Raw genomic sequence first — 25,423 nt, 5'->3', positions numbered from 1 at the left:
ATTAACTCTTTTTCTACTTGATTACACCAAAAGTAGATCCAAAGTAGCGTGAGAAATATACCTATCTGAAGAAAATTCATTTGGAAATTAGGTTTCTTTTAATATTCAAAAACTCATTCTAACTCTATTCTGCTGAAAACATCTAAGATGCTTAAGGTGTGAGGTGAACCTGTTTTTTACTCTGGAAGCTGCAATGGACTTTGGCCTAAAGCAACAAATTATGAGTATTTAAATAAATGCTTCTAATATAAAACTATAGTTTGTAACAATATTTATAGAATCCTTTGGTAACAATATAAGTTTGAATTTATAATTAAGAGAACTGTCAAGCTCAAGAACAGAGTAAAATATATATATAATCCATCATTGCTGAATCCATATTCCAGAAAAGTGCTACCATTTTTGTGTTAGAAAACATACACTTCGGGGCGCCTGGGTGGCTCAGTTGGTTAAGCATCTGCCTTCAGCTCAGGTCATGATCCCGGGGTCCTGGGATTGAGTCCCAAATGGGGCTCCCTGCTCAGCCGGGAGTCTGCTTCTTCTTCTGCACTTCCCCCCCTCCACATGTACTCTCTCACTCTCTGTCTCTCAAATAAATAAATAAAATCTTTAAAAAGAGAAGAAAAGAAAACATACCTTCCCGCCTTTCTTGAACACAATACTTAACAGAACCATAAGTACTAATTAGGGCAAGTCAATCCTTAACTAGCTTACTTCTTACGAGAAGGAAGATACAGCATAACAATAAACATTGCTCCTGGTGTCTTACAACTCAGCAACAATGGTCATCCAAGAAACTGCACACCAAAGCTGGTTATAATTGCCGTGTAAATAATTATTTTATAGAGATAGAAACTAAGACTTTATCGAACTATAATGAAAGTCAAATGGCATTAACATTTCACCATTAAATTCAACTTTTTTCAGTTTCTTTAAACATGTACTTTCTTGATTCCAAAGAGATGAAATCTACCAAGGATGTGAAAATAGAGGCACATTGTTTTGTTTTGCTTTTTAATGTAATACAATCTGTGTAGCATAACTTGTTTAATAAAATTGTTGGGGCGCCTGGGTGGTGCAGTCAGTGAGCTTCTGACTCTTGGTTTTGGCTCAGGTCATGATCTCATGCCTCGAACTCCCCACTGGGTGTGGAGCCTGCTTGAGAGTCTCTCTCTCTCAGTCTCCCTCTGCTCCTCCCACTCCTGTGCTCTTTCTCTCTCTCAAATAAATAAATAAATCTTAAAAAAATAAAATTAAATTGTTCATTTGTTTCTGTTCACTCTATTTATAGTTTCTCTTTTCCTTTGTTTTTCTTTTCCTTCACCAAATTTTTTTTTTAAAGATTTTATTTATTTATTTGACAGAGATAGAGACAGCCAGCGAGAGAGGGAACACAAGCAGGGGAAGTGGGAGAGGAAGAAGCAGGCTCATAGCAGAGGAGCCTGATGTGGGGCTCGATCCCACAACGCCGGGATCACGCCCTGAGCCGAAGGCAGACGCTTAACCGCTGTGCCACCCAGGCGCCCCAATTCCTTCACCAAATTTTACCAGTCTCAAAAATGTTTAAAATTTTTCCACAATATTCAATTTTTTTCTTTCTTTTGCAGTAATCCTCAACACTTGATTATTAAAATGCATAGTTTCTAAACAATTTTTTTGAAGTTCCCAATACGTTTTCTTCTCCATCTCTGAATACCAATGAAATATTAGGTTATTCTTACAACATCATTGGGAAATAATTTCTGGTTTTTCTCCTTAACTTTGTATTTACTTTAAGCCTGTTTAAATGGGGAGGACTACCACTGCCTGATCCTAGGTTTCATCCTGCATTTGTTTTCTCTCTTACAACCACCAGGGATTCGAATCTACACGATCGTACAAGAACTCAGTTATTATAGCAGGGATGGAAAAACTAGAATTTAGACACAAACGGTAGACCCCAAGGCTCATTGTGTGGCTTCCCTCTTGGATTTAAAGGTGAGTTTTATAATGGTGTGAAAATAGTTTCACTTCCTCTTCTATGAGGGAAAAAAAAATCAGCTAAATTGGAAGTATGGATATCATCAAATTGTATTTACAATTTAAACAATGTGGTTGGATTGCTAACAAGCAGTTAATATTTGAAGTTTGGAACACACACACACACAAACACACTCACACACACGGTTGGAAGGGGGATAACTCTAAACAGAAAAGTTTCCTATCTTGCTTTTAATCTTCTATTTTAAACGCCAAGCACCGTGGAGGAACAAAACTGGCCTATTTTAATATAAAACACAGAGTCCTTTAGAAGCAGAAAATGTAATAAAGATAGGTTTTCTAAAATCAAATCTTAGGGCTCTGACACAGAAGTAAAATGCTGGCCTTTGACTAAGGTTGCTAGCACAATCAACTTGAATTACAAATCAAAAGCACTTGGAAAATATTTGGTTGTCTTAAATTATGCTATGTTGTGTAAATATGTTGCATCTTTTTTAAAGAATGACAAAATAAAAACTAACTGGCACAATTATATAAATGTTTATTTCTTATGGTAAGTATCAATTTACCATTATCAATTTAAAATTCATCATGGCTCCCTTGGAACATAAGATTGAAGGAGATACAAGGAAACAAGTCTAAGATTTCCCGTGATCTGCTATAAATCTTAGTTGCTCTTCTGAAAAGTGAAATTGATACAATCGCTGTGGAGTTTACTTATTAAAACTTTGTTATACAGTCCTGCAGAGTGCCACAGAGTGCAGAATCTGGAAGAAAGACAGACCAACAGTCAAGGGACTGGATGTCGGCAAATCTCTATTGAAAAATATAATCAAAAAACTACCGTCAACACAATTAAGACATTACTGACTATATAAACTAATTCCATGAGCACCACAGAAGACCAATTAGAATTTGTCTTACAGTCTGAAGATGGGCAAGATACAAATCTTCGATTAGACTGATATTATTAAGTGGCTCTTTAGAAAGAGATATTAGAATCAAAAGCAGTAAAATAAAATAGATTTCTGGGTTCCTGCCAAAAGAAGCTTAAACAAGCCTAATAATCTCTAGGGGACTCCAGTTTTCTTCTCAGGAATAAGACTAGAGGTGAGAAGATCAATAAACTATATTGTATGGGTCAAATCCAGCCTTTGGCCAGTTTTTATAAAGAAAGGTTTGTTGGACCCATTCTTTTACATATTGTCTATGATTACTTTTGCAATACAGTAGAATTGAACATTTGAAACAAACTATATCACCTGCAAAGCCAAAAGTATTTGCGGTATATCCTTTCCAGAAAAAATTGCCAACTCATGGAATAATTGATCATTAAGCTTTTGTTCCGCTCAGAATTGTATCCTGCTAAAGGGAAAAATTTACATCTTTTCCTGCAATAGAAGCTATTTATGATTGGGAATCAGAAAGCCTGGGTTTAAGTTCTAGCTTCTCGGTTTGCTTGCTTACTTAAACTTTCTTAGTTGGAACATATTTCCATACTGTCAACCCCTGGAGGCCATAATATCAAGTGATCTCAGCAGAGTTAAATCAGAAGGATTTAATTGGATAATGTTAGAAAACCACCAAGGTAATCTGAAAGCATTGTTAAGATTCTCATGTATTACTGTTTTCAGGGTATATATTCAGGCATCCCTCACAATATAAATCCTGAAGACAGTTATGAAAAAATAAAAGTATTAGCCCAATTTACTTAATCCAACTATGCTGGGAACATAAAAACATCAGCCTAATTTTCAGGTTTCACCAGAAAATCAACATGTTAAAAAGTAAGGGATTCTTACTCTAAAATCTAAAGAATAGAAGGAGAACCTGGGGCCTTGGTTCAAGTACCTGCCTTACAACAGACTAGCTGTATGACTCAGGTAGATCTCTAATTCCATCAGGGATTTATTATATGACAAGTGAAAAACAGGAATTGGATTATGCTATAAAAGTAATTTCTCTGCTTAAAATTACATGATGACACCTGGATTTTGAAATTTTGGTGTGTCATCACCAACTGCTCACAGGAACATTTTTCATACTTCTTTTCCTTAATCCCCACTCCACCCCTATACCTAATCAATTTCAACTTCTGCAGTTCCCCTAATAATGTTCTCCTTCTGTTTTCACTGACCATGCTCTCCATACTTCTTTGAATTAACTGCAATAGTTTCACAAGTTGTACTTTGTTATTATTTTTTTAAATTTGTATTTACTTATTTGTCAGAGAGAGAGAGCACAAGCCGGGGGAGCAGCAGGCAGAGGGAAAAGTAGGCTCCCCATTGAGCATTGAGCCAGATATGGCTCTCAATCCCAGGATCCTGGGATCATGACCTGAGCCAAAGGCAGACGCTGAGCCAACTGAGCCACCCAGGCGCCCCTCACAAACTGTACTTTGGTTTTCAGTTTCACTCATCTCCAATTTATCTTATCCTAAATGACCACTTTTATCCCATGAAAGTTGAGCACCAGTGGCTTCACACACAACTCACTGTAAATTTCTAATCCTGGGCATCATGACTCTAGGGTCATAACCCACCTCTGCTGCCTCATCTTGCACTACCTCAAACAGAATCTTCATCCTACCCATCCCTGACTTCTTGCTGGTGTGCCCTGGAAAAGTACCCCCAATTCCAGCACTCCTTTAGTCCAAGCCTATGTAATTCTTCCTGGGATACCACTCTCTCCTTCCCTGTTTCTGGAATCTCTTCACACCTTTCAAAGTCTTTATCAAAGGCCTACATCTCCCAACAAGATCTGAGTTCTCCTATCTCAGCAATTCCATCTCACTTTCTTCAGTGATTTTTCAGAGTTTGGCTATTATATTACTGGACCTTGCTCTTGCTCTACGTTTATAAGTTCTTGATAGCAAAGATTTCTTTCACACACCAGCAGATACATTTTTTTAAATGGACTCAAAGATTTATCTACATACTAATTGCTAAATTTAAGAGGTGCCTTTGGCAATAGAAACACTATATTGTGAATTGACCCCATATGTGTAAAGCATAGATGAGTGATTAAAAAGAAGTTTTTGCAAAATGAAAGCAGTTAAATGATAGCTCTTAATTGGGTTATACAGGAAAAGAAAAAAAATATTAACTCTATTCAAGACAAAAGCAACCTACCCTTGTTAAAAGGTCAATCAGTTCTGAGAGATGAAAGAATCAATAGTGCATAATTCTATCAGCTCAGAGCTACATTCTCGGCTGCACATTCTGGACTGTTACCAGCGTGCACAACATCGACAGTCTTACATTGGACAGGACTCTGTTTTTACCTTGGGAAGTTCAACTCCAAAAAGACATACATGTAAATTGGCAATCTTCTTTCTTTTTTATTGTGGTAAAATAAATATACATATAAAACTTACCCTTTTAATCCCTTTTAAGGGTACAGTTTTATGGTGATAAGTACATTTACACTGTTGTAAAATAATAAACTTACTTTTTCAAAAGACTATTCTTCCTATATAAAATAATACATGCTTATTGTAGAAAATTAAAGGAAGAAGAAATAAAACCTACCCATAAACCCACCAGGGAGAAATAAGCATTGTTTTAGTATTTATTCTTCCATAATTCTGTCTCTAACATACGTAATTTAAAAATTAGGTCTTTTCATGCCTATGATTTTTAACCTGCTTATTAAATTTCCCAATATATTGAAAACATTTTCTCAAATCAATGTTACTTTTGGTTTTCTAAATTTAATTTGTTTCCAATTTTTCATTATTATACATAACTACCTCTGCACAGACTCAAATAATTTCTCTAGAATAAATCTCTGGGCTAAAGTGCAGGCACATTTTTCAAAATATGATGAAGATTACCAAAGTCCTTCAGAAATGATATTTCCACTATTATTTTCAGAAGCTCTGTATCCTTACTATCATTTGATATTATCATTCTATTCCATCTTTGTGGGTAAAATATAACACATCATTGTTGATTCAAAAAGCATTTCTTCGATAAAGACTGAAAGTAAACAATTTCTATACTAATTAAATACCTCTTTGTACTGATACTTCAATAAATGTTTTGCTTTCTCAGTCATTTGTGAATGGGGTGTTAATCTTTACTTATTAATTTAAAATAGCTCCTTCTGTATGCATAAAACCAATGTTCTCTCATTTTGATTTTTATTTGTGACTTTGTATTGATAAAAAGAAATTTTTTAATGTAATTATTTTAATAAATTGTTTTGCATTTTGTTATTTTTGATTTAGGTACCCAACACATCCTTTCCAGAAAACAAAAACCAAATCACTTGTTTTCCTCAGAAAAATACGAAGTAAAACTTTAATTTTTGTGCAAATACATAAAAATGATTTATTATTTATTGAAAATCCTTTCCCCAATTTATCTGAAAAATCATCTTTATAGAGGCGCCTGGATGGCTCAGTAGATTAAGCATCTGACTATTGATTTCAGCTCAGGTCATGATTTTAGGGTCCTGAGATCGAACCCCACAGTGGGCTCTGTGCTGGCCATGGAGTCTTCTTGAGATTCTCTCTCTCTCCCTCTCCCCTGCCCTCCCCCACTCATCTCTCTCTCAAGAAAGAAAGAAAGAAAGATCATCTTTATAAACAAATATATGACAAAAGTCTTTAAGCCCTCAGGCATAATTCTGGTCTTTTTAGTTTGTCCCATTGATTCAGAAGCCTATAACACATACCACAGAATATGAACATGAATTACTGAAGCAGCTTAACATCTTTCTGCTATCTTACGGTGCAATCCACTTTCCTTCATCAATTTTTTTCTAATTTGCCTTGGTTTTTCTGACTCTTGTTATTTTATAAATAACCTCTGGAAAAACTGGGTCTGGGTATAAAACAAAAATCTATTGGAAATTTATTGGCATTCCTTTAAAACTATACATTAATTTGGGAAAAACTGATAATTTATAATACATCCTGGCATATGATATGTTACATCCCCTACATGATATGTTATTGTGTTTTAGTTCCACAATAAAGTCTTCAGTTTTCTAAAAACCCAATATATCTTAATATTTGTTTTTATTTGATCAGCTTAAGTGTCATTTTTTAGTTCATTCTTCTGAATTTTTGAGAAGAGAAAACATATTCTCTATAACTAAAGAAAAATTTAATGATTAGTTCTGCCAAATGCAAGCTGTGTGGTACTAGGCAGTTTCCTCAATCCTTTCTTAAGTTCAATTTCTTCATATATAAAACAGAGATAATTATAATACTAAACTTAATGGAGTGTGAGCAGTTTAATGCAGTGCCTGCCATAGTAGATAATAAATATAAGTCCCTTATTGAAAAAAATTGAAATTGAAAAAAAGTCCTCCTAGTCCTAATCCATCAGGTTATCATTAAATATACATACTGAATCTAGTGTTACTAGTATTTACGAAATTTTAGACAGCTTTTCTTCATTTTGATACTATTATTTGACAAAGTAACATATTTTATAATATTCAAATACCCTCATAATACTGAACCAAAACACTTTCAAATTTATAAATTTATAACTTGCTCTCATTTGATTAAATTTATGTAACATCCATGTGTTTATATCCATATGTAAGGCACTTGATAATTTTTTCACTTGTGTTATGTAAGGTATGCCTATCAGAATTTTATGAGTTTAGTAAAATAAATGAAGAGAGAGAAAAAAAAATGAAGAGACTACACATTGTTATGCAATGCACTTGTAATACACTTTATTACATGGGAGAAATCTGAGATTTTAGAATTTGAAAAAACTGCCTTGAGAAATCCTCTGCCAGCAGCATCATTTTATAATAACTTCTATAAACTTATTTTATATGGTTATAACTTATTCAATTTTTAGTGCTCATTAAATCACTTTTGATATTTTCAATTTCCAGGATTCTACATTAAGAAATATTTCAAATGAAAGTATTTCTTCAAGTTTTGATTAACAAAGTTAAGTATATAGCCAATTATATTCAGTGAAATTCCATTATCATGAATTCAAGTAAAAAAAAAAATCCACATTTTCAGACAGGAACAGTACTAGCAAAATATGCTAATTAAAAAAATAGCTTAAGGATTAACTATAGGCAGGACAAAATGAGCCTTAATAGAAGTCTGAGATATGAGAAGAAATAATGAATAAAAATATTTGGTGAATCTTCAGACAAATGCTGTTGGGAATGGAGACCCACGTACAAGAGAATGGAGTCAGTCCTTTACCTTAAGCCCTACACAAAAATTAATTCAACAAAGATTTAAAGACCTAAATGTAAAACCCAAAACTATACAACTAGAAGAAAGCATAGAGGAAAAGCTTCATGATATTGGAACTGGCAATGATTTCTCAGATATGGCACAAAAGCACAGGCCAAAAAAAAAACAAAGGCCAAAAAAAAAAAAAAAAAAAGCAAAAACAGTTAAGTGGTACTACATCAAACTAAAAAGCTTTTGCAAAGCAATCAACAGAGTAAAAAGGCAACTACAGAAAAGAAGAAAGTATTTGTAAATTATATATCTCATAAGGGGTTAATAGCCAAACTATGTAATGAACTCCTATAATTCCACAAGAAAAAATAAAATTATCCAACTAAAAAATGGGCAAGACACTTGAAGATACATTTCTCAAAAATGATATACAAGTGGCCAAGAAGCATATGAAAAGATGGTCGACATCACTAATCATCAGAGAAATGCAAATCAAATCCACAATGAGATATCACCTCTCACCCATTAGGATGTCAAATATCAAAAAAAACCAAAATACTATATATTTGTGAAGATGTGGAGAATTTGAAGCCCTTCTACATTGCTGGTGGGATTGCGAAATGGTGAAATCTCTATGGAAAACAATATGGAAGTTCTTCAAAAAATTAAACCCAGAACTACCAAATTATCCAGCAATCCCATTTCAGGGTATGCATCCACATATTGAAAGGACTGTCTTGAAGAGATATGTGCATACTTATGCTCGTAGTAGCACTAGTCACAATAGCTAAAAGGTGGAAGCAACTCTATCAATGTCTATCAATGGGTGAATGGATAAACAAATGTGGTGGTCTACACATACAGTGGAATATCATTCAGCCTTAAAAAGGAAGAAAATCCTGTCACATGTTAAAACATGATTTAAACCTTGAGACCATTATGCTAAATGAAAGAAGCCAGTCACGAGAAAACAAATGCTGTATGCTCCAACCTAGGAGAGGTATGGAAAGTAATAAAATTCATAGAAACAGAAAGTAGAATGGTGGTTCCCAGGGGCCAAGGGGTAGGGAAAATGGACATGAATGGGTATGGAGTCTCAGTTTTGCAAAATGGAAAAGTTCTGGAGATCTGCCTCACAACAATGTGAATGTACTTAACACTATTGAACTGTACACTTAAAAATGGTTAAGACAGTAAATTTTACATGTTTTTTACCATAGTAAAAAAAAAATTGGTAAATATCTGTGTATAGCTTAACAAATGTTAAGTGCAAAAAACAATAGTAATATCTCATTTTTGTCCAGATGAAACAAACTTGAAGAGAAATACTAAATAATAGCATATAAAATGAAGATAACAAGTAACCTTTTTTGTTTTTTGGCATCTTTTTATAGTTTGGGAGAAGGGTAAGGACACCACTTACATATGACTTCATTAAGAAGGCCGGTAGAAAAAGGGTACCAAATAATAGAATATACATTTAAAACTTCCAAACCAATAGACAGAAAATAAGTGAAATGAGGAAAAAAACCCATAAATTCAATACATAAAAAGGCAAAATAGTAAAACAAAAGAAACAAAGTGGGACATAGAGAATGCAAACAAGAAAAATAATACATCAGAAATCACAAAAAAATGTAACTGTAATAAACACGAAAGACAAACTAACCACCATGAATTAAATAAAAAATAAAACCAAACTATTTGCTGTCTATAAGGGACACACCTGGGACACAAGACCACAGAACAACTAAATGTATAAAGCAAGATGAAGATATAACCAGGCAAGAATATTCAAAAGAATGTGTAGTTTTCTTAATATCAGAAAAAATAGAGTACCTAAATCATGACTAGAAATAAAGAAATACAGTATACAATAACANTTTAACCATCAGAAAGATGTTATATTCTAAACATAATATGTATATAATAATATAGAATAAAAACATTTTAAATATACATAAATATAAATATAATATTTATTTTTAAAATAAAATAAAATTAAAAAATAAAATATTTTTAAAATAAAATCTTTAAAATAAAGAGAAATTAATAAATCCACCAAATAGTGACAAATATTAATATACCTTTCTATTTGACAAAGTAAAAAACAATCGAGAAAATATACACTCCAAAATTAAAAAGACTAATGCATAGAGAGCTTTGCACCCAGCTACTGCACAAAACACATTTTGTTTTCCTTTTTAAGATTTGATTTATTTATTTATTTGTTTGTTTGTTTGTTTGTTTGTTTATTTAGAGAGTGGAGGCAGGGGCAGAGGGAGAGGGAAAGAGAGAGAATTCTAAGCAGGTTCCACACCCAGCATGGAGCAGGACGTGGAGCTCAATCTCAAGATGTGAGATCATGACTTGAGCCAAAATCAAGTCGGACTTTTAACTGACTGAGCCACCCAGGTGCCCCAGCTTTAAAGCAATGATTATTCTTTATGAAGACTGGTCCCTTGCAAGGTCATACTGCCAGCCTCAAAATATTTCAAAGACTGACATCTTACAGAGTACAGTCTCTCACCAGAAGTGACTAAAGGAGAAATTAACAAGAAAGGGATGGTTGGGGAAAAAATGTATGTTTGCAAATAAGAAAATATATGTTACCAAAAAATATGTTGATTGAGAAGAAATAATAAGAGACAAAGAAGATAATGAAAATTGAAAAATAGCAAAAATACTGTACGTCAGGTTGGTAAAATTCAGAAAAAGTAGTTCCTAGAAGGAAATTTATAGCTTTTTGTATTAAAATTAGTGAGTTAAACTGCCAACTAAAGAACAGCACAATAAACTCAAACTTAAAACAAAAAGAAACTAATAAAAACACAAGAATGAAAAATGAGTTAGTGTTGTTCGTTGACCACTTAATTCACTTTATTTGCTCATCTTCATCCATAAAGAAAAGTAATTTAAAAAGATGATAGATGTGTTGATTTCTTCCTATTTGTAACATTTTGGAAAATACAGTTTTATTGGTAATCATTCATACAAGAAAAGTGAATTAACTTTGAATACTGATGGTGTGGATACTGCAAATGGATAGGAGGAAATTTTTTTCCCTATATTATCTTGCTGTTATGAATGGATTTAACTTTATTAATCTTGTTCAAAACTCTTCATATTTTATAATTTTAACTTCAAAATCATGTATGGTTTTTATCAGCTTTTATATTTTTTTTAAGTTTTTTTTAATTCCACTTAGCATACAGTATTATATTAATTTTAGGTGTAGGTTATAGTTATTCAACAATTCCATACACCACCCAGTTATCAGCTTTTATATTTTGCTCTTCAGTACCTTTTTAAGAATGACTTTCATAAAATAATCTCATAAGCTTATTCAAAAATCAATACAGAAATTGATCAACACCTATAACTATGTTACGACATAGACTTTTAATTCTTAATTAAGAATGACTGTATAAAGAATTATGTATGCATTCATGTATTCCAAGTCACTTGTACCTTTTTATGTTTAAAAACTATTCATGTTACACAAATGTTTCATTCAGTTTTCATGTTGAGTACTGTAACACCCCGGACAGCTCCACATCCATGATTCTCTTAACAACATTCAATTATCAGGAATATTAAACTTTCTTTAACCTCAGTTGCATTCTCACCAAAGACTTTAAAGGTTAGCATTCAAGACAGAATCCAAAAGTTAACAGATTCATTCATTTTCTTTCTTAATAATTTTAAAATCTTTAACCAACAAACTAAATATTCCTCCTTTTCAATCCTTATTATATTTAATTCCATTTTCTTGCCTTAATATGCCATGACTTCCACCAAAAAGAAAGTGGTGTGGTAGAAAGAAATACTTTCAGAATTTTTCCAAGAATGATATTTGCAATAATTTTTGGCGATTTTCTTTCTAAGATTAAGAAGGTACCTATTCCCAGTTTGTTCAGGGTTTGTTGTAATTAAATCAGTAATAGATAATTTTTCCTGATTTAATTGAGTTATACCTCTAAGAGTGTTTGTGTCTACACATGTGTATGAATATGCATATACTTTGATTTGGTTTGTGGATTTTATATTCCATATTCAAGTGTTAGCTTGGGTTATACTTTTCCTTTTTTACACTGTCCTTTACAGGATTGATATCAAGGTTTTGCTAGCCATATAAATAAAAGAGTGGATCTTTTTATTCCCTGGAAGAGTTGACATAAGATAATACTTATTTCTTATTTGACTCTTGGCTAGAACTCACTAATTAAGCCTTCTGAGCTTGGATTTTCATTGCTGAAAACTATCTAATAATTCAATTAAACAGTAGTTCATTTTCTTTAGTGGTTATAGGAGTAATCAAGTTTTCTTCTTCTTCTTCTTCTTCTTCTTCTTCTTGAGTAAGAATTCAGTAATATTTTGTAGGAATTTTCCCATCTCATCTACATTTTTTTAAGTTACTGGCATAATGTTGACAATATTATTTTATTCTCATTTTCATGTCTAGAGCGTCTATGGTTATTAGATAATTGTGCTTTTCCTGTTATTCTTTTTCTTTCTTGATCTATTTACCTCCATTTTCCCATATTTCTAAGTTTTTTCTAAGTACCAACTTTGTTCATACTTCGTCCCATGTTATTTTGATCTCCTTAATTTATCTTTTATTTATTACTTCTTCTATTATGTACCTTTCCATTTATTTTACTACACCTTTAATAGCCACTCAATAAGAATGTCTAACTCATTAGTTTAGGGCATTTTTTATTTGCTCATGTGAGCATTTAAGTTCTGAATTTCCTTCTAAGTGTTGCTCTCATTGCATCTTACAGGCTTGCTATTCAGTTTCTTTGTTATAGCCGGAAATAATTTCTAATCTTCACTGTAATTTCTTCTTACCTAAACTGGATATTTTATGTATATTTCTTAACTGAAATATGTGGGATTTTTCTGGTTATCTATGTGACACTTATTTTTAACTTAATTTCATTATGCCTGAGAACATAATCTGCATTATTTCAACCCTTTTGGAGCATTTACTATTTCTATTTAAATTACATTTTTCAAAAAATTCCCAGAGTTTGAGCAATTTTCAATATAAATTTTCTGAGTTTTTTAGTCCCATATTTGAAGAATCAAATAAGAATAAAAAATTTTAAAAAATATATTTAAAAGAAGATGAAACTTTGTATTTATATAACACTAAAAGAGAACTCTCGATGATATAAACTACCTTCTCCCCTGGGGTCACCGAAACTCTCCAGATGCAGTGTGTATAAGAAGGGTAGCCATTTGGAAATCCTGGAGAGGAAAGGTTGCCATTGGATTCTTGTAGGGTTTCTCCACATGCTAAAAGGAAAAAAAAAAAAAAAGATACATATATTTGATATTTTAAAGAGATAAGTTTTCCATATTTCCTTAAAAAGTTAAGATCATTCTTTAATTTTTATGAAAGATATTGACAGCATAAATAAAGCCCTGAGTCTTTTGCTGTTAAATGAAAAAAATACATTAGTGTTCTATAAAAGACTTTTCCTTTCCAAGTAAATTCACCTTATGTCTCTATCACTAGGATTTTAACATACTTAATGGTATCATTAGGGCTAACCATAAAACAAGACTATGAGATAAATAATTTGGCATTCATAAAGTTCTTCCTCATGGAGACTTTTCTCATTCATTCCCAAAGAGTTAGTACGTCACCCATTCTCAGATTCAGGCCAGTGGGTATCTGGTTGATGTGGCTAGGGAATCACATGAAACATAATTAATATTTTTCAGTGTAAAGCAAGGCTAAGTTTCATTGTGAATACCACATCACAGTCAAAAAACAGAAATCTTAATAATTAGAATACAGTCAATAAAGGCGGTACCAAAATGTCCCGCACAATGAAAATTTTTCTCAAAATAAGCTGAGAAAAATTGAAAGGTTAAAAACCTAAGGGAAGATTAAAATTTCCTAACAAGATGTGGACATTCATTTCTGTTGCTCACAAGTAGAAATTACTGGAAAAGCAATTGTGTTTTCCTCTTACTAAGGCTGTCTAATTTCTTGGAAGTAATTATCAGTCATCTAAAATAGCAAATTATCAGCTGCACAGCCTCAAGATCTGTGTGATTGATATCTCCAGGGCCATTGCAGCAAAGACACAGACAGAAGGTAATTAGCTCATTGGTTTAGCCAAGGTGAGTGGTCAGAACTATCTATAATGGGTTTTCCTGTTGCTTTTGTAAGACATAGCATGTACCACATGAACCTAGGCTGCTTTAAGTATCCTGAATTCAAGAATAATCCTTCCACTGAAGCCTGTCATCTTTATAACATTCACTTAATAATTAAAAACAAACAAACAAAACAGTTCTTTCCCTCTGAAGGAAACTGAAATCAGACTGAGATATTACCATATTACAGAGTCATATCTACCAGCAGGTGAACTCTGGTCTCATCAAATCCTCCATAAATAATAAATGGTTTTGCATATCTTAAGTCAAATGAAGAAAGAAAGATGATGACTTTGAAAACAAAATGGAGCTTTAAAAAGTGTGATACGATATAAATATTTATTTGAAAACACAGATACTAAGTTTGCACAACAAAATACATTTCAAGTAGAAGTAAGCAGTGTTTATTCTGATGAACAGGCAGATAAAAGCAACTGTAGAACAAAATGAAAATGCTCAAGGTCAAACATACATAATTCAGCATTGTCCATGAATCATCTAAGGGCTCTTGGTAAATGTAACATTACAAGAACCCTTAGAAAAATGAAAATGTATTAAGATTTTACTAATGCAGACAATGTGCTTCTAAGTAGGATCAGTGCAGATGCTATATAATCATTTGGGAGTTGAGCATGTTTCAATGAAAAACTTACTAAAGTGGAATTAAAACAATTAAGTATATTTAATCCACAGATGTACACAAATAATACTGTTCTGATAAAGATAAAATGGAAAACTCTATAAAATGAAAAACAAACAGAATCAGCATTTAATTCAAATATTAAGTACATCTATTATATAGCATTTGCTTATGATGCTTATAATCGTTTTTGCATTTACCTCAGTAAGTATGGTTGTCCCAGGCTACCTGATCCCTACTACAAAAGATATTTCAGCACTTTCTGCAGCCATAGGTTGAATAATGCCCAGATATACAAAGCAAAGTTTATTATTAAAAGAACTAAAAGAAAATCAGCAAGAAGAAAGTGGCACTGCAAAGTTAAAATACATAGGCTTCGCGTACTTAGCAAAGTCGCGGATGAGAAAACACAAGTTTTAATCATGGCATTACCGCTTACTAATTATGTCATACAAGTAAGTTTCAAAAGCTTCAGCTTCAGTTTTTGTTTGTTAAATGCTCATCTTATTAACATATACTTAATAAAGTTGCTTTGTAGGAATCAAATGTTATTTATGCCCTGAATCTTCTTTTTAATCCTTAGATACCTCTTCCACGGGTAGGAAGATTGTGGTCTAAAGTGTTTGAATATGTCTTTGAACAACGAAACTTAGTCATATTTAGGAGAAAAAAAACGTAAAGAAATATACAGTGGCCAGTTATTATTATCACTGCCCTAATAAAAATTACTCTTAAACTAAATATAATTCAGAAGTTAAACTTCTATCTCTGTAGGCAATGACACCATCTTACATGTATAAAACCATAAACATTCCACACATACATAAAACTGTTAGAACTAATAAACAAATTCAGCAAAGTTGCAGGATACAAAATCAACACAAACAATCAGTTGCATTTCTATACACCAGCAACAAGAAATTCAAAAGGAAATTAAGAAAACAATCCTATTCATAATAGCATCAAAAAAGAATAAAATACTTGGCAATAAACTTAACCAATGAGGCAAAAGACTTGTACACTGAAAAATGCAAAACATTGCTGAAAGAAATTAAAGATGACACAGACCAGTGGAATGACGAGCTGTGTTCATGATTGGAAGACTTAATATTGTTAAGATACCCATATTACCCAAAGCAATCCACAGATTGAACACAATTTCGATCAAAATCTCAGTGGCATTCATTGCAAATAGAAAAAAAATCCTGAAATTCACATAAAACCTCAAACCCAAAGTAGACAACACATTCTTTAAAAAAAAAAAAAAAATGAAGCTGGCTCCCACTTCCTGACTTCAAAATATATTACAAAACTACAGTATTCAAAGCAGTATGATACTGACATATGACAGACATGTAGACCAAGCGAAGAGAAGAGAGAGTCCCAAAATAAACCATGTATATATGGTCAGATGATCTTCAACAAGGGTGCCAAGACTACTCACTGGGGAAAGCATAGTCTCTCCAGCAAATGGTGTTGGAGAAACTAGAAATACACACACCACAGAATGATATTGGCCTGTTATCTTACACCATACACAAAAACCAACCTAAAATGAATTGAAGACTTAAATGGAAGACACAAAACTGTAAAACTTCTAGAAGAAAACAGGTGAGAAACTTTCTAACAGTAGTCCTGGCAATGATTTCTTGGATATGACACCAAAAGCACAGGAAATAAAGCAGAAATGGACAGCTTGGTTTACATCAGCTAAAAAAGCTCTTGTACAGCAAAGGAAACAATCAACAGAGGGAAAGGGAATCTTCGGAATGGGAGATAATATTTGCAAATCATGTATCTCATGAGGGGTTAGTATTCAGAATATATAAAGGACCTACAAATCAATAGCAAAAAACAAAATAGCGCAATTTAAAAATGGGCACAGAAGACACACAAATGGCTAATAGGTATATGAAAAAAATGTTCTACATCACTAATCATCAGGGAAATGCTCATCAAAACCACAATGAGATACCTGTTAGGATGTCCATTATCAACAAACAAACAAACAACAAAAAACAGAAAATAAGAAGTGTTGGCAAAGAAATGGAGAAATTGCAGTCTTTGTGCACTGTTGGTAGGAATAAAATGGTGCAGCCGCTAGGGAAAACAGTGTGGGATTTCCTCAAAAATTATAAATATAATTCGCAAATGACCTAACAATTCCACTTCTGAGTATTTATTCAAAAGAACTGGAAACAGGATCTGGAAAAGATATTTGTGCTCCCATTTTCATTGCAGCATTATTCATATCAGTCAAGAAACAGAAACATCCTAAACATTCATTAGTGAATGAATGGATAAAGAGACTGTGATATATACATAAAATAGAATATTATTCGGCCTTAAAACACAAGGAAATCTGGCATATGCTACAACCCAGATAAACCTGGAGGACACGATGCTGAGTGAGATAAGCCAGTTGCAGAAAGACACATACTGCATGATTCCACTTACTTGAGATTTCTAAAGGAGTCAAACTCATAGAAGTGGAAAGTGGAATGCTGGTTGCCAGGGGCTGGGGAAGAGGGAAATGAAGAGCTGCCGCTCAGTGGGCATAGAATTTTAGTCATGCAAAATGAAGAAGTTCTAGAAATCTGCTGTACACCAATGTGCACAGAGCTAACAGTACTGTACTGTGCATTTACAAATTTGCTAAGACGGTAGATGTCATATTATGTGATTTTTTGCCAAAATAAAAAATAACAATAATAAAGCAGTTAAACTTCTAAGTCCTTTATCGTATGATCAATCTCACTTCTGAATTAGGTTATTCACATATACCTTCATTCTTCCACAATAGAAAATTGTGTTTAAATTGTATAGATGCTACTTGGATTGTGTCTTGTTGAGCAATTATTACAAACTCTTGACCTTTTAATTTCATTAAGTTTATAGCTGTCTACAAGTCCATCTACAGCTACTCTCCTCACCAAATGTCTGCAATATCCACCCAATACCAAAAGAATGAGAACTTTTCTTTCTCCATATTCTATAGGGGCACACTTGTAATTTTACTAAGGCTAAGGAAAACACAGATAGAAATGAACAATAATTTCTATTAGATAAATCTCTTCCTAAAGGATCTTGACAAATTCTAGATTAGGGGAAGAAATAAAACTGTATCTAATCAACTTAATACTACCTAATTAACATATTTATATTCCTTAAACTTTTAAATATAATAAATAAAATATAGGTTTAAAATGTTTTAAAAATATAAAATAAAATGTAAAATGACTTAAAGATAAAGGTATGTTAAAAGGAATCCTAAATCATCTGAGAGATCATGTGAGATTAATTACTGAAATATTTTAAAATACTAGCCAAATCCGAATCATCCTTTAAAATGAAGCGTCCAAGGAGCCTTCCTCCCGCAGCGTGCAGCTCAGGTTAGGCGTCTCTCGCAGAACTGCTGCAGCGTCCTTCAAGGATGAGATTTACTTCCTAACCAAGTGATACTGTCTGTGCAATGCCCCAGAGGCTCAGCTATTCCTGTGTGTGTAGTCTGTGCTTCCTTTCCTGTGGCCATAACATCTGGCACGGTGCCTTTCACCTGTTTCAGCTGTATGTGACTCACTCATTCATACAGCTACTATTTATTAAGCACTTAATTTACATCGGATTCAGAATGCCATGAGGGAAAACCCAACTCCAATCCCACAAGAGTTTATACTCCAGTGTGGAAAATGCCAAATGAACCGATGATTATAGGAGTAAGACACAAACCCAAGATCAAATGAGACATTTACCATGGTGGAGTTCTGGGAGATGAGGAAGTCTTTAAGTAGGAGGTGGCTTAGGAGCTGAATCCTACATAGGAGCTAGGATTTAGCCAGGAGGCCATTATGAGCATTCTGGCTGGAGGAAGAGGCAGGAGGCAAGCATTTGGTGGTGGCAGGAGCTAAATGAAGTGGAGGTGAAAAGCTAGGCTGTAGGGGTAATAGCTAGAGAAAAGGCTCAGGGAAGAGACAAGAAAAAAATCTTGAAATGACATAATGGAAAGGAGATTAGCCTTTATCCCCAAAATAAGCAGAGTAAGATCATATTCAAAAGCCACTTAACAGCAGAATGGCTAGAGAACTAAGGAGATATAAGAATAAAGGCAAGAGGCGAATTAGGAGGCATTTCAACAATTCCGACAAAAGATGAGCCTCCCTGGACTAGGGGATTCACTGCAAAATGCAAGACTCCGAGAAGGCAGCAGGAGAAAGGAAGGAGGGAATGAGATGCGAATGCCCTGCATAGTTCTGGCTTGGGCTACCGATGATCTATGTGTGGTACCATCCATTGAACTAGAAATGTTTACAGGGAAATGAATAAATGGGCCCACGAACATGTGGGAAAAAATGGCTAAATTATTTTTTTGCATGTGGGCAATATTTTAGCCAAGAACTGTATACGTACACACACATATAGAAAATATATTCTGTCTGGAATCTCAGAAAATTTTACCAGGAACCAAGAGATTAATGCTTTAGGTCACGAAAAGAACCTTATTTCAATTTTAAAGGTAAAGTGAGCGAAACAAGTGTTGAAAGGAATGTAAAGTTTCTAGTATTCAGACTCCATGCATGCTGAAACCGGCCTTCCATCCTTAAAATGTCCACACAAATGTGCATCCCTGGACAGGGATATTCTGCACACACACACTGTATGTGTACTAGCACTGAAAACTTTTAAATTTATGAATATAGACAGCACCTGTCTTCATGTGTGAATACACATACACTTTTATGTAACAAAGAAGATTCTAATCTTCAGAAGGCCCTTTATTTTTAGGTATCGTTTTATTTTGTATTTCCCTTAGTTTTATTATGTTACTTGACTTTTTATTGGGGGCAGATTTACTGGACAATATTAGGATTGATGGTTGGTGAAGTACTAGGTAAGCGAAAAGGTCATAGGACTACAGAAAAACTAATTTAAGAGAAAATGTGAATAAAGACCAGTGACTGTACCAGGAGAAGAGTTAAATGAAGCAGTTTAGAAATCAAAAAGGAAAGTAGTCCTAAGATGAGATCAAATAGAAAAAAATACATTTAGAAAATGAGAGTCACAAGAAAAACAAGAAAGGAGAGAAAGAGAACAATAGTACATATTACCGATTTACGAACAGAAGAATACCCACTCCAACTCGGACACCCTAGAGAAGATCTCCTTCAAAAGCAAACTGCTAATTACCGGCATGAAGGGACGATGGAGACCATAATGATGACCTCTTCTCTGCCTTTGCTTGGGGGAGAATCCTGACCGTATGTAGGATGCAAGGCGTTATAATGGCAGGCAGGTAAAGTAGCATTAGCGGTGTCCTTTTAGATGCCTTAATGCTAGAAAGATCTGGATGCTGTGGGAAGGACGCAGGACTGGCCTTTGGGAAGAACTGTCCAGAAACCTATTCAATCCCAGGGTTGGGCAGCTCTCCCTTTATTTCCCTTCCTTCTCCTTTCTGGGATGTGGTCTGGCAATGGATGACGGGGTTTTATGTCAGAAGAGTGCCAAGGTTGTAAAGGATCATATTCTTTCTTTATATTAACAGTACATAAGGAGATCTTTCTTGCCTGCTTCTAAAAGAACAAGAAATGGCAATGAAAATAATTCTAAACTAAAGAAACTTAACTTCATTCCATCACCTTAAAAACACAACTTTATTTCTATATGGAGCTTTTTCATGATTAGTATGCACCGACTGTACAATGAATAATTCAGGTTTCCCATACAAATCTAATTTATATATTTGGCATATATAAATAGATAAATACAATAATTGATTACAAGTTGTTTACCAGCTAGAAAGTCTCATAAAAATAGCAGTTTATATTGTTTTAAGGGAATTAAAAATGCATATATTTTAATGCTATTCATCTTCTGATAGATAAAAATGCATTTCCTATATTATTAATGGAAAGACAACAATATTTGCAGTCTGCCTACTATTACCTGCCTATTAGAAACCTGCCCTCTTGGACTCAGGGCCCCACTTATCACAGACCATAAAAGCTACAACCTTAAATATTTAAGTGTGAACCAGGTCGGTGTTCCTTTCAAGATTAAACTCTAAAGGAATACCTCTATAAAATGCAGATCCAAAAGAGCTTTGAGGGTAAACTGATAAGAAGTAAAGAGTTGAAGTAGTGTAACCAAATAACTCTGATTGGCTCGATTCATCGGCAATTTCTAACAAAAGAAAACAATAAGACAAACTCCAAAGGACTATGCAGTTTTATAACTCTCTCCTTTCTGTATTAAGACCAAGACACAACCAGATCTCATTTTATAAACCCCTATCCTCTTCCTAGATGGTTCTCAAATGAGTCATCTCTTTACACTTCTATGTACAGTTATCAATCTTTCACAGTATTCCATTAAAGTTCTTGGAGCCACTGGTAAACCTACTGTATCGGGATAACTTAAGTTTATTTGCCCTATATTTCTACCCATATCATTAGTGCTTCTCATTGTAAAGAAATGAAGAACGTTAAATTCGTAACTGTATACGAGGCTCAAGGCTCAAAGCTAAGGGCTTTAAACACACACACACACACACACACACACACACACACGCTGGCTGAGAGGGAGAGAGAGAAAGAAACAAAAAGCAAGAGACAGAAAAAAGAGAGAAAGGGAGGGACTTGTTTGGTGGGCATTAAAAAGTCCAAGATAGAAAAAAAAGCCATTCTTAAAGATTCTGTGAACTAAAATTTTACATAGTTTTATCTTTTAAATACATATTTATATGTCTTAGCTCTCTCTTAGTTTCATCATGCAAATAAATAAGCAACTTTCTTATACTGCTTTAAAAACACAAGATATCTTTCTCATTGATGATGGTATCTTCATGAACGTGGTTTTACTGTATTAACAAACCAATGTATACATTGTTACTACATTTCAAATAAGAAAATAGCCTGTTTATGTATTTACATAAGTAAGCCCTAAGTGAAAACTATATGTATATTCCCATTAATAACTTAAATATTTAAGAGCTATAGGCTGAAAACTATAATGTCATAAGTTCGATTACTTTTCTGATTCCTACTGACTGACTTTCCTACAATTCAGTGTTGTAAATGCATCTCCAGTATGTTTTTTAAGTGATATATATATATATGACATATATATATACATATATATACACATACATACACACATGTATTTAGAGAGACAAACAAAATGGCTTTCTATGTAAACTATTTACTTAGTTGCTATTAATCACACAATCTTCCCCCAAATCACCTACTTTCAAAGTTAAAAATATCATATACCTAATACTGCCAGAAACTATCCAAGAATCACTCATTTCTTTTGTCAATAGTGGTGCCATTTACTTACAAATACATCTCTCCTGTGGAAATTTAGATTTAAAATAATAAATACCACACATACACATGTAATTTACATACATAGATGAACAAAAATTTGGGGAAAAGCTGTGCTAACCAAAGTTAAACCTATTTCTTTGATATGTGCTATGTCAAAGGATTTGGCTATGCAGGAGGTGAATAGAATGTGCAGCATTTCCAATTTGAAAGCAGACTCTTTTTTCTTTTTTGGACCAATAAGTCACTTATTAAGAACTTCCTTAATATCTTTTTCATAACTTTATCCAGTAGCAAAACATACGGTAACTCACGAGCAACATGGTTAGAACTCCTTTTTTGCAACAAAGTTATAAATCCCAACTAATAAAATTTTAATTTATATATCATTAATGGTGGTACTTGCAAGAAAAAGATCATTCAGTCCTCAACTCTGAAGTTGAAATAAAGGATATTTTTTCTATCTTGGCAAGAAAACTCAACATTTGACAAGAAATCCTGCAACTGGGGCGCCTGGGTGGCACAGGGGTTAAGCGTCTGCCTTCGGCTCAGGGCGTGATCCCAGCATTATGGGATCGAGTCCCACATCAGGCTCCTCCACTGTGAGCCTGCTTCTTCCTCTCCCACTCTGCCTGCTTGTGTTCCCTCTCCCACTCCACCTGCTTGTGTTCCCTCTCTCTCTGGCTGTCTCTCTGTCAAATAAATAAATAAATAAAATCTTAAAAAAAAAAAAAAAAGAAATCCTGCAACTATTTAATAACAACCATCAAACAATTGTGCTTTTTGCTATTTTACTTAAGTTAAAAGGAAAAAAAAAACCATACTATCCCTGCTTAAATTTGATTTCTAGCAATTTGTTTTTAATTATATCAATGGGTGTTCCAGCGTTCTCTCATTTCATTTTATGATTACTGACTTTGAACTGAATACGTCACTTGCCAGCATGGAGAGACACAAGTAAACAGTTCAGTGAATTGTGGCTTATTCATCTGGAAGAACACAATCAGGCATAATTATGGTTCTGTTTTTGTATGGTGCAATACCTGGACATCTATACAGCTTTCTTGCCTGTGCAATATCTCCTTTGCTTAAACGGGTTCGCTGACCGATTGCAGGACGTATGCCATTATCATCACGAGAGGGGAGAATAGTATCCAGAAACATCCCCCTGAAAAAAATCAGAAGCAAGCCACACATAAGTCACCAAATTAAGACACATACATTCCTTACAAGTATAAGATTATCTTTTTTCAAACTTATGTCAGTTAAAGGGAAAATACATCAGTGCTGAGCTTCAAATAGTGTGCCAGACTTTCAAAACATGCTTATCAAGGTAGGAAAAAAAAGTTGTGTTAAATTGTATACCTAGCATGAAGTCAATGATGAAATTCACTTTTACTTAGAAATAATTTTAAAAATCTATAATTCTATATAGTCCCCCACCAAGTATACCATGGCTTTTGTTTTAGGCTTTTAAGCAAATCTAAGAACCTCTTGGATTATTAAGTTGTAAAACAATTACACCTCATGGAAGTCTATTTTTTTAAGGACAACCTACAACACATATTTTTGAGGTTACTAAAATTGCAAAAGCCAAACAAAATACATGTAATTTTTTAGTTAAATTATTAATTTAATCTATGTATTCTTAGATGTCCAAGTATTATAGTATGTTAAAAGAACAAGAAAAAACAGAGTATCAAATTTTAAAAAGAACAGTTTAAAGCAAAATAGTTTTTTGATACACACAAACACACACACACAAAGAAAATAAAATGTTCATGGTAAAATTAAGAAGAAAAAAACTAGCAATAGCAAAGCCCTAACAATGCTAAGCTAGAGATACCGAGTTGTGAGACACCCAAGGTTTTAATACCATCTTTCTTAATCTTCAAAACTAAAAATTCTGAATATAATGGACTAAAGATGTTTTGCAATGAATATCAACACTTGCAAGTCTCAAGGAAGAACTGAACTTAAAAGTTAAATGGACTGGGAAACTATTCCAGTGGTAAAAAGGATGAGGATTTCAAAAAAAAAAAAAAAGAGAGAGAGAGAGAAGCTTTCTATAAAAATATTTGAAATTAAGAAATACAATTGTAAAAAAAATCTTTTAAATTAGAATGAAAGGCATGATACTCCTTTCCAAAATTTTAATGAATAAATTGTATTTAGACTACAGGTTAAAAGAATATTCCATCTCTATTTATTCCTCCCTTTAGGAAATATTTCCTAAGCACTGTTGTAGGTCTGGATTTATAGCCATTAATAAAAGAAACACTATGATTCTCACATTTTAATGTAGGGCAAGAGACATTAAACAAAAGACTGAGTACTGAGATAGTGACAAGTGCTATGGAGAAAAAGAAGTGAAGATGGACACTGATTATCCAAAGATGGGGTAGCTTTTAAATAGAGTGATCAAAGAACTCACTTGGAAATTGACATTTTGGCCAAACATGAAGGAAGTGAGGGTGAGGGCACTGTGAGTAAATGGTAGTAGAGAATTCCAGAAAGAAAGAACAGGAAATTGAACTGCTCAGAGATAGGAGGATCCTTGAAGTGTTTGAGTGTAACACAGAGAATGTGACTTTTAGCCTGAGGAAAACTGTTACTAGCTGGAAGATGGTAAACAGAGGAGTGACATGATCTATGAGTGCTTTATGACTAACCTCTCCGGCTCCTACATAAGGGTAGTGATCTTTAGATAAAACCTGGATAACACAAATAAAGAATGGAACTCTTTACAAATCTAAGTATCTACAGAACTCCACATGCATATTGCTTGAGATAAAGGGAGGGAGGGGGACTCACGTAATGACTTACAGGAGTAGACCAGAAAAAATGAGAGGTTGCTCATATTTAAGAAAATGTAACTCCAGCTAGGTCCATGCAATTGAAGGAGAAGTTGAGCTATAAAATAGGGTAGTATTGAGAAAAGCCATTCTTCAACTATGCTTCATGAATCAACAGATATATTAAGTAGGTAAGCCCAAATTAATGGTTACCATTTCTGTAGTACTTCAGTACCAACAAAATATTAATTATTTTCTAATTCTAAAAACAGATTTATAATCTTTAAAAGGTTAATTTTTCCAGTTTTCAAAACGGTTCAATTTAAAAAGGTGA

The 25,423-nt window shown here is 33.5% G+C and overlaps 1 protein-coding gene across 1 annotated transcript in view; it reads right to left on the bottom strand.

Moving 5' to 3' along the window:
* TLL1 (tolloid like 1) overlaps positions 1 to 25,423 on the bottom strand; it is a 136,954-nt gene that overhangs the window by 60,029 nt on the left and 51,502 nt on the right. The window contains exons 8-9 of the mRNA XM_040625543.1: positions 23,338 to 23,462; positions 13,347 to 13,462 (exon numbers count right to left, since the gene is read on the bottom strand). Of these exons, the coding sequence (XP_040481477.1) occupies positions 13,347 to 13,462; positions 23,338 to 23,462 (241 nt within the window). The remainder of the gene's footprint in view (positions 1 to 13,346; positions 13,463 to 23,337; positions 23,463 to 25,423) is intronic.

Source organism: Ursus maritimus, unplaced genomic scaffold (genome assembly GCF_017311325.1).
Source record: "Ursus maritimus isolate PB19 unplaced genomic scaffold, ASM1731132v1 scaffold_11, whole genome shotgun sequence".
Taxonomy (NCBI): domain Eukaryota; kingdom Metazoa; phylum Chordata; class Mammalia; order Carnivora; family Ursidae; genus Ursus; species Ursus maritimus.
Note: the sequence above shows the minus strand (reverse complement) of the source record. Positions and strands in the feature narration are given on the sequence as shown.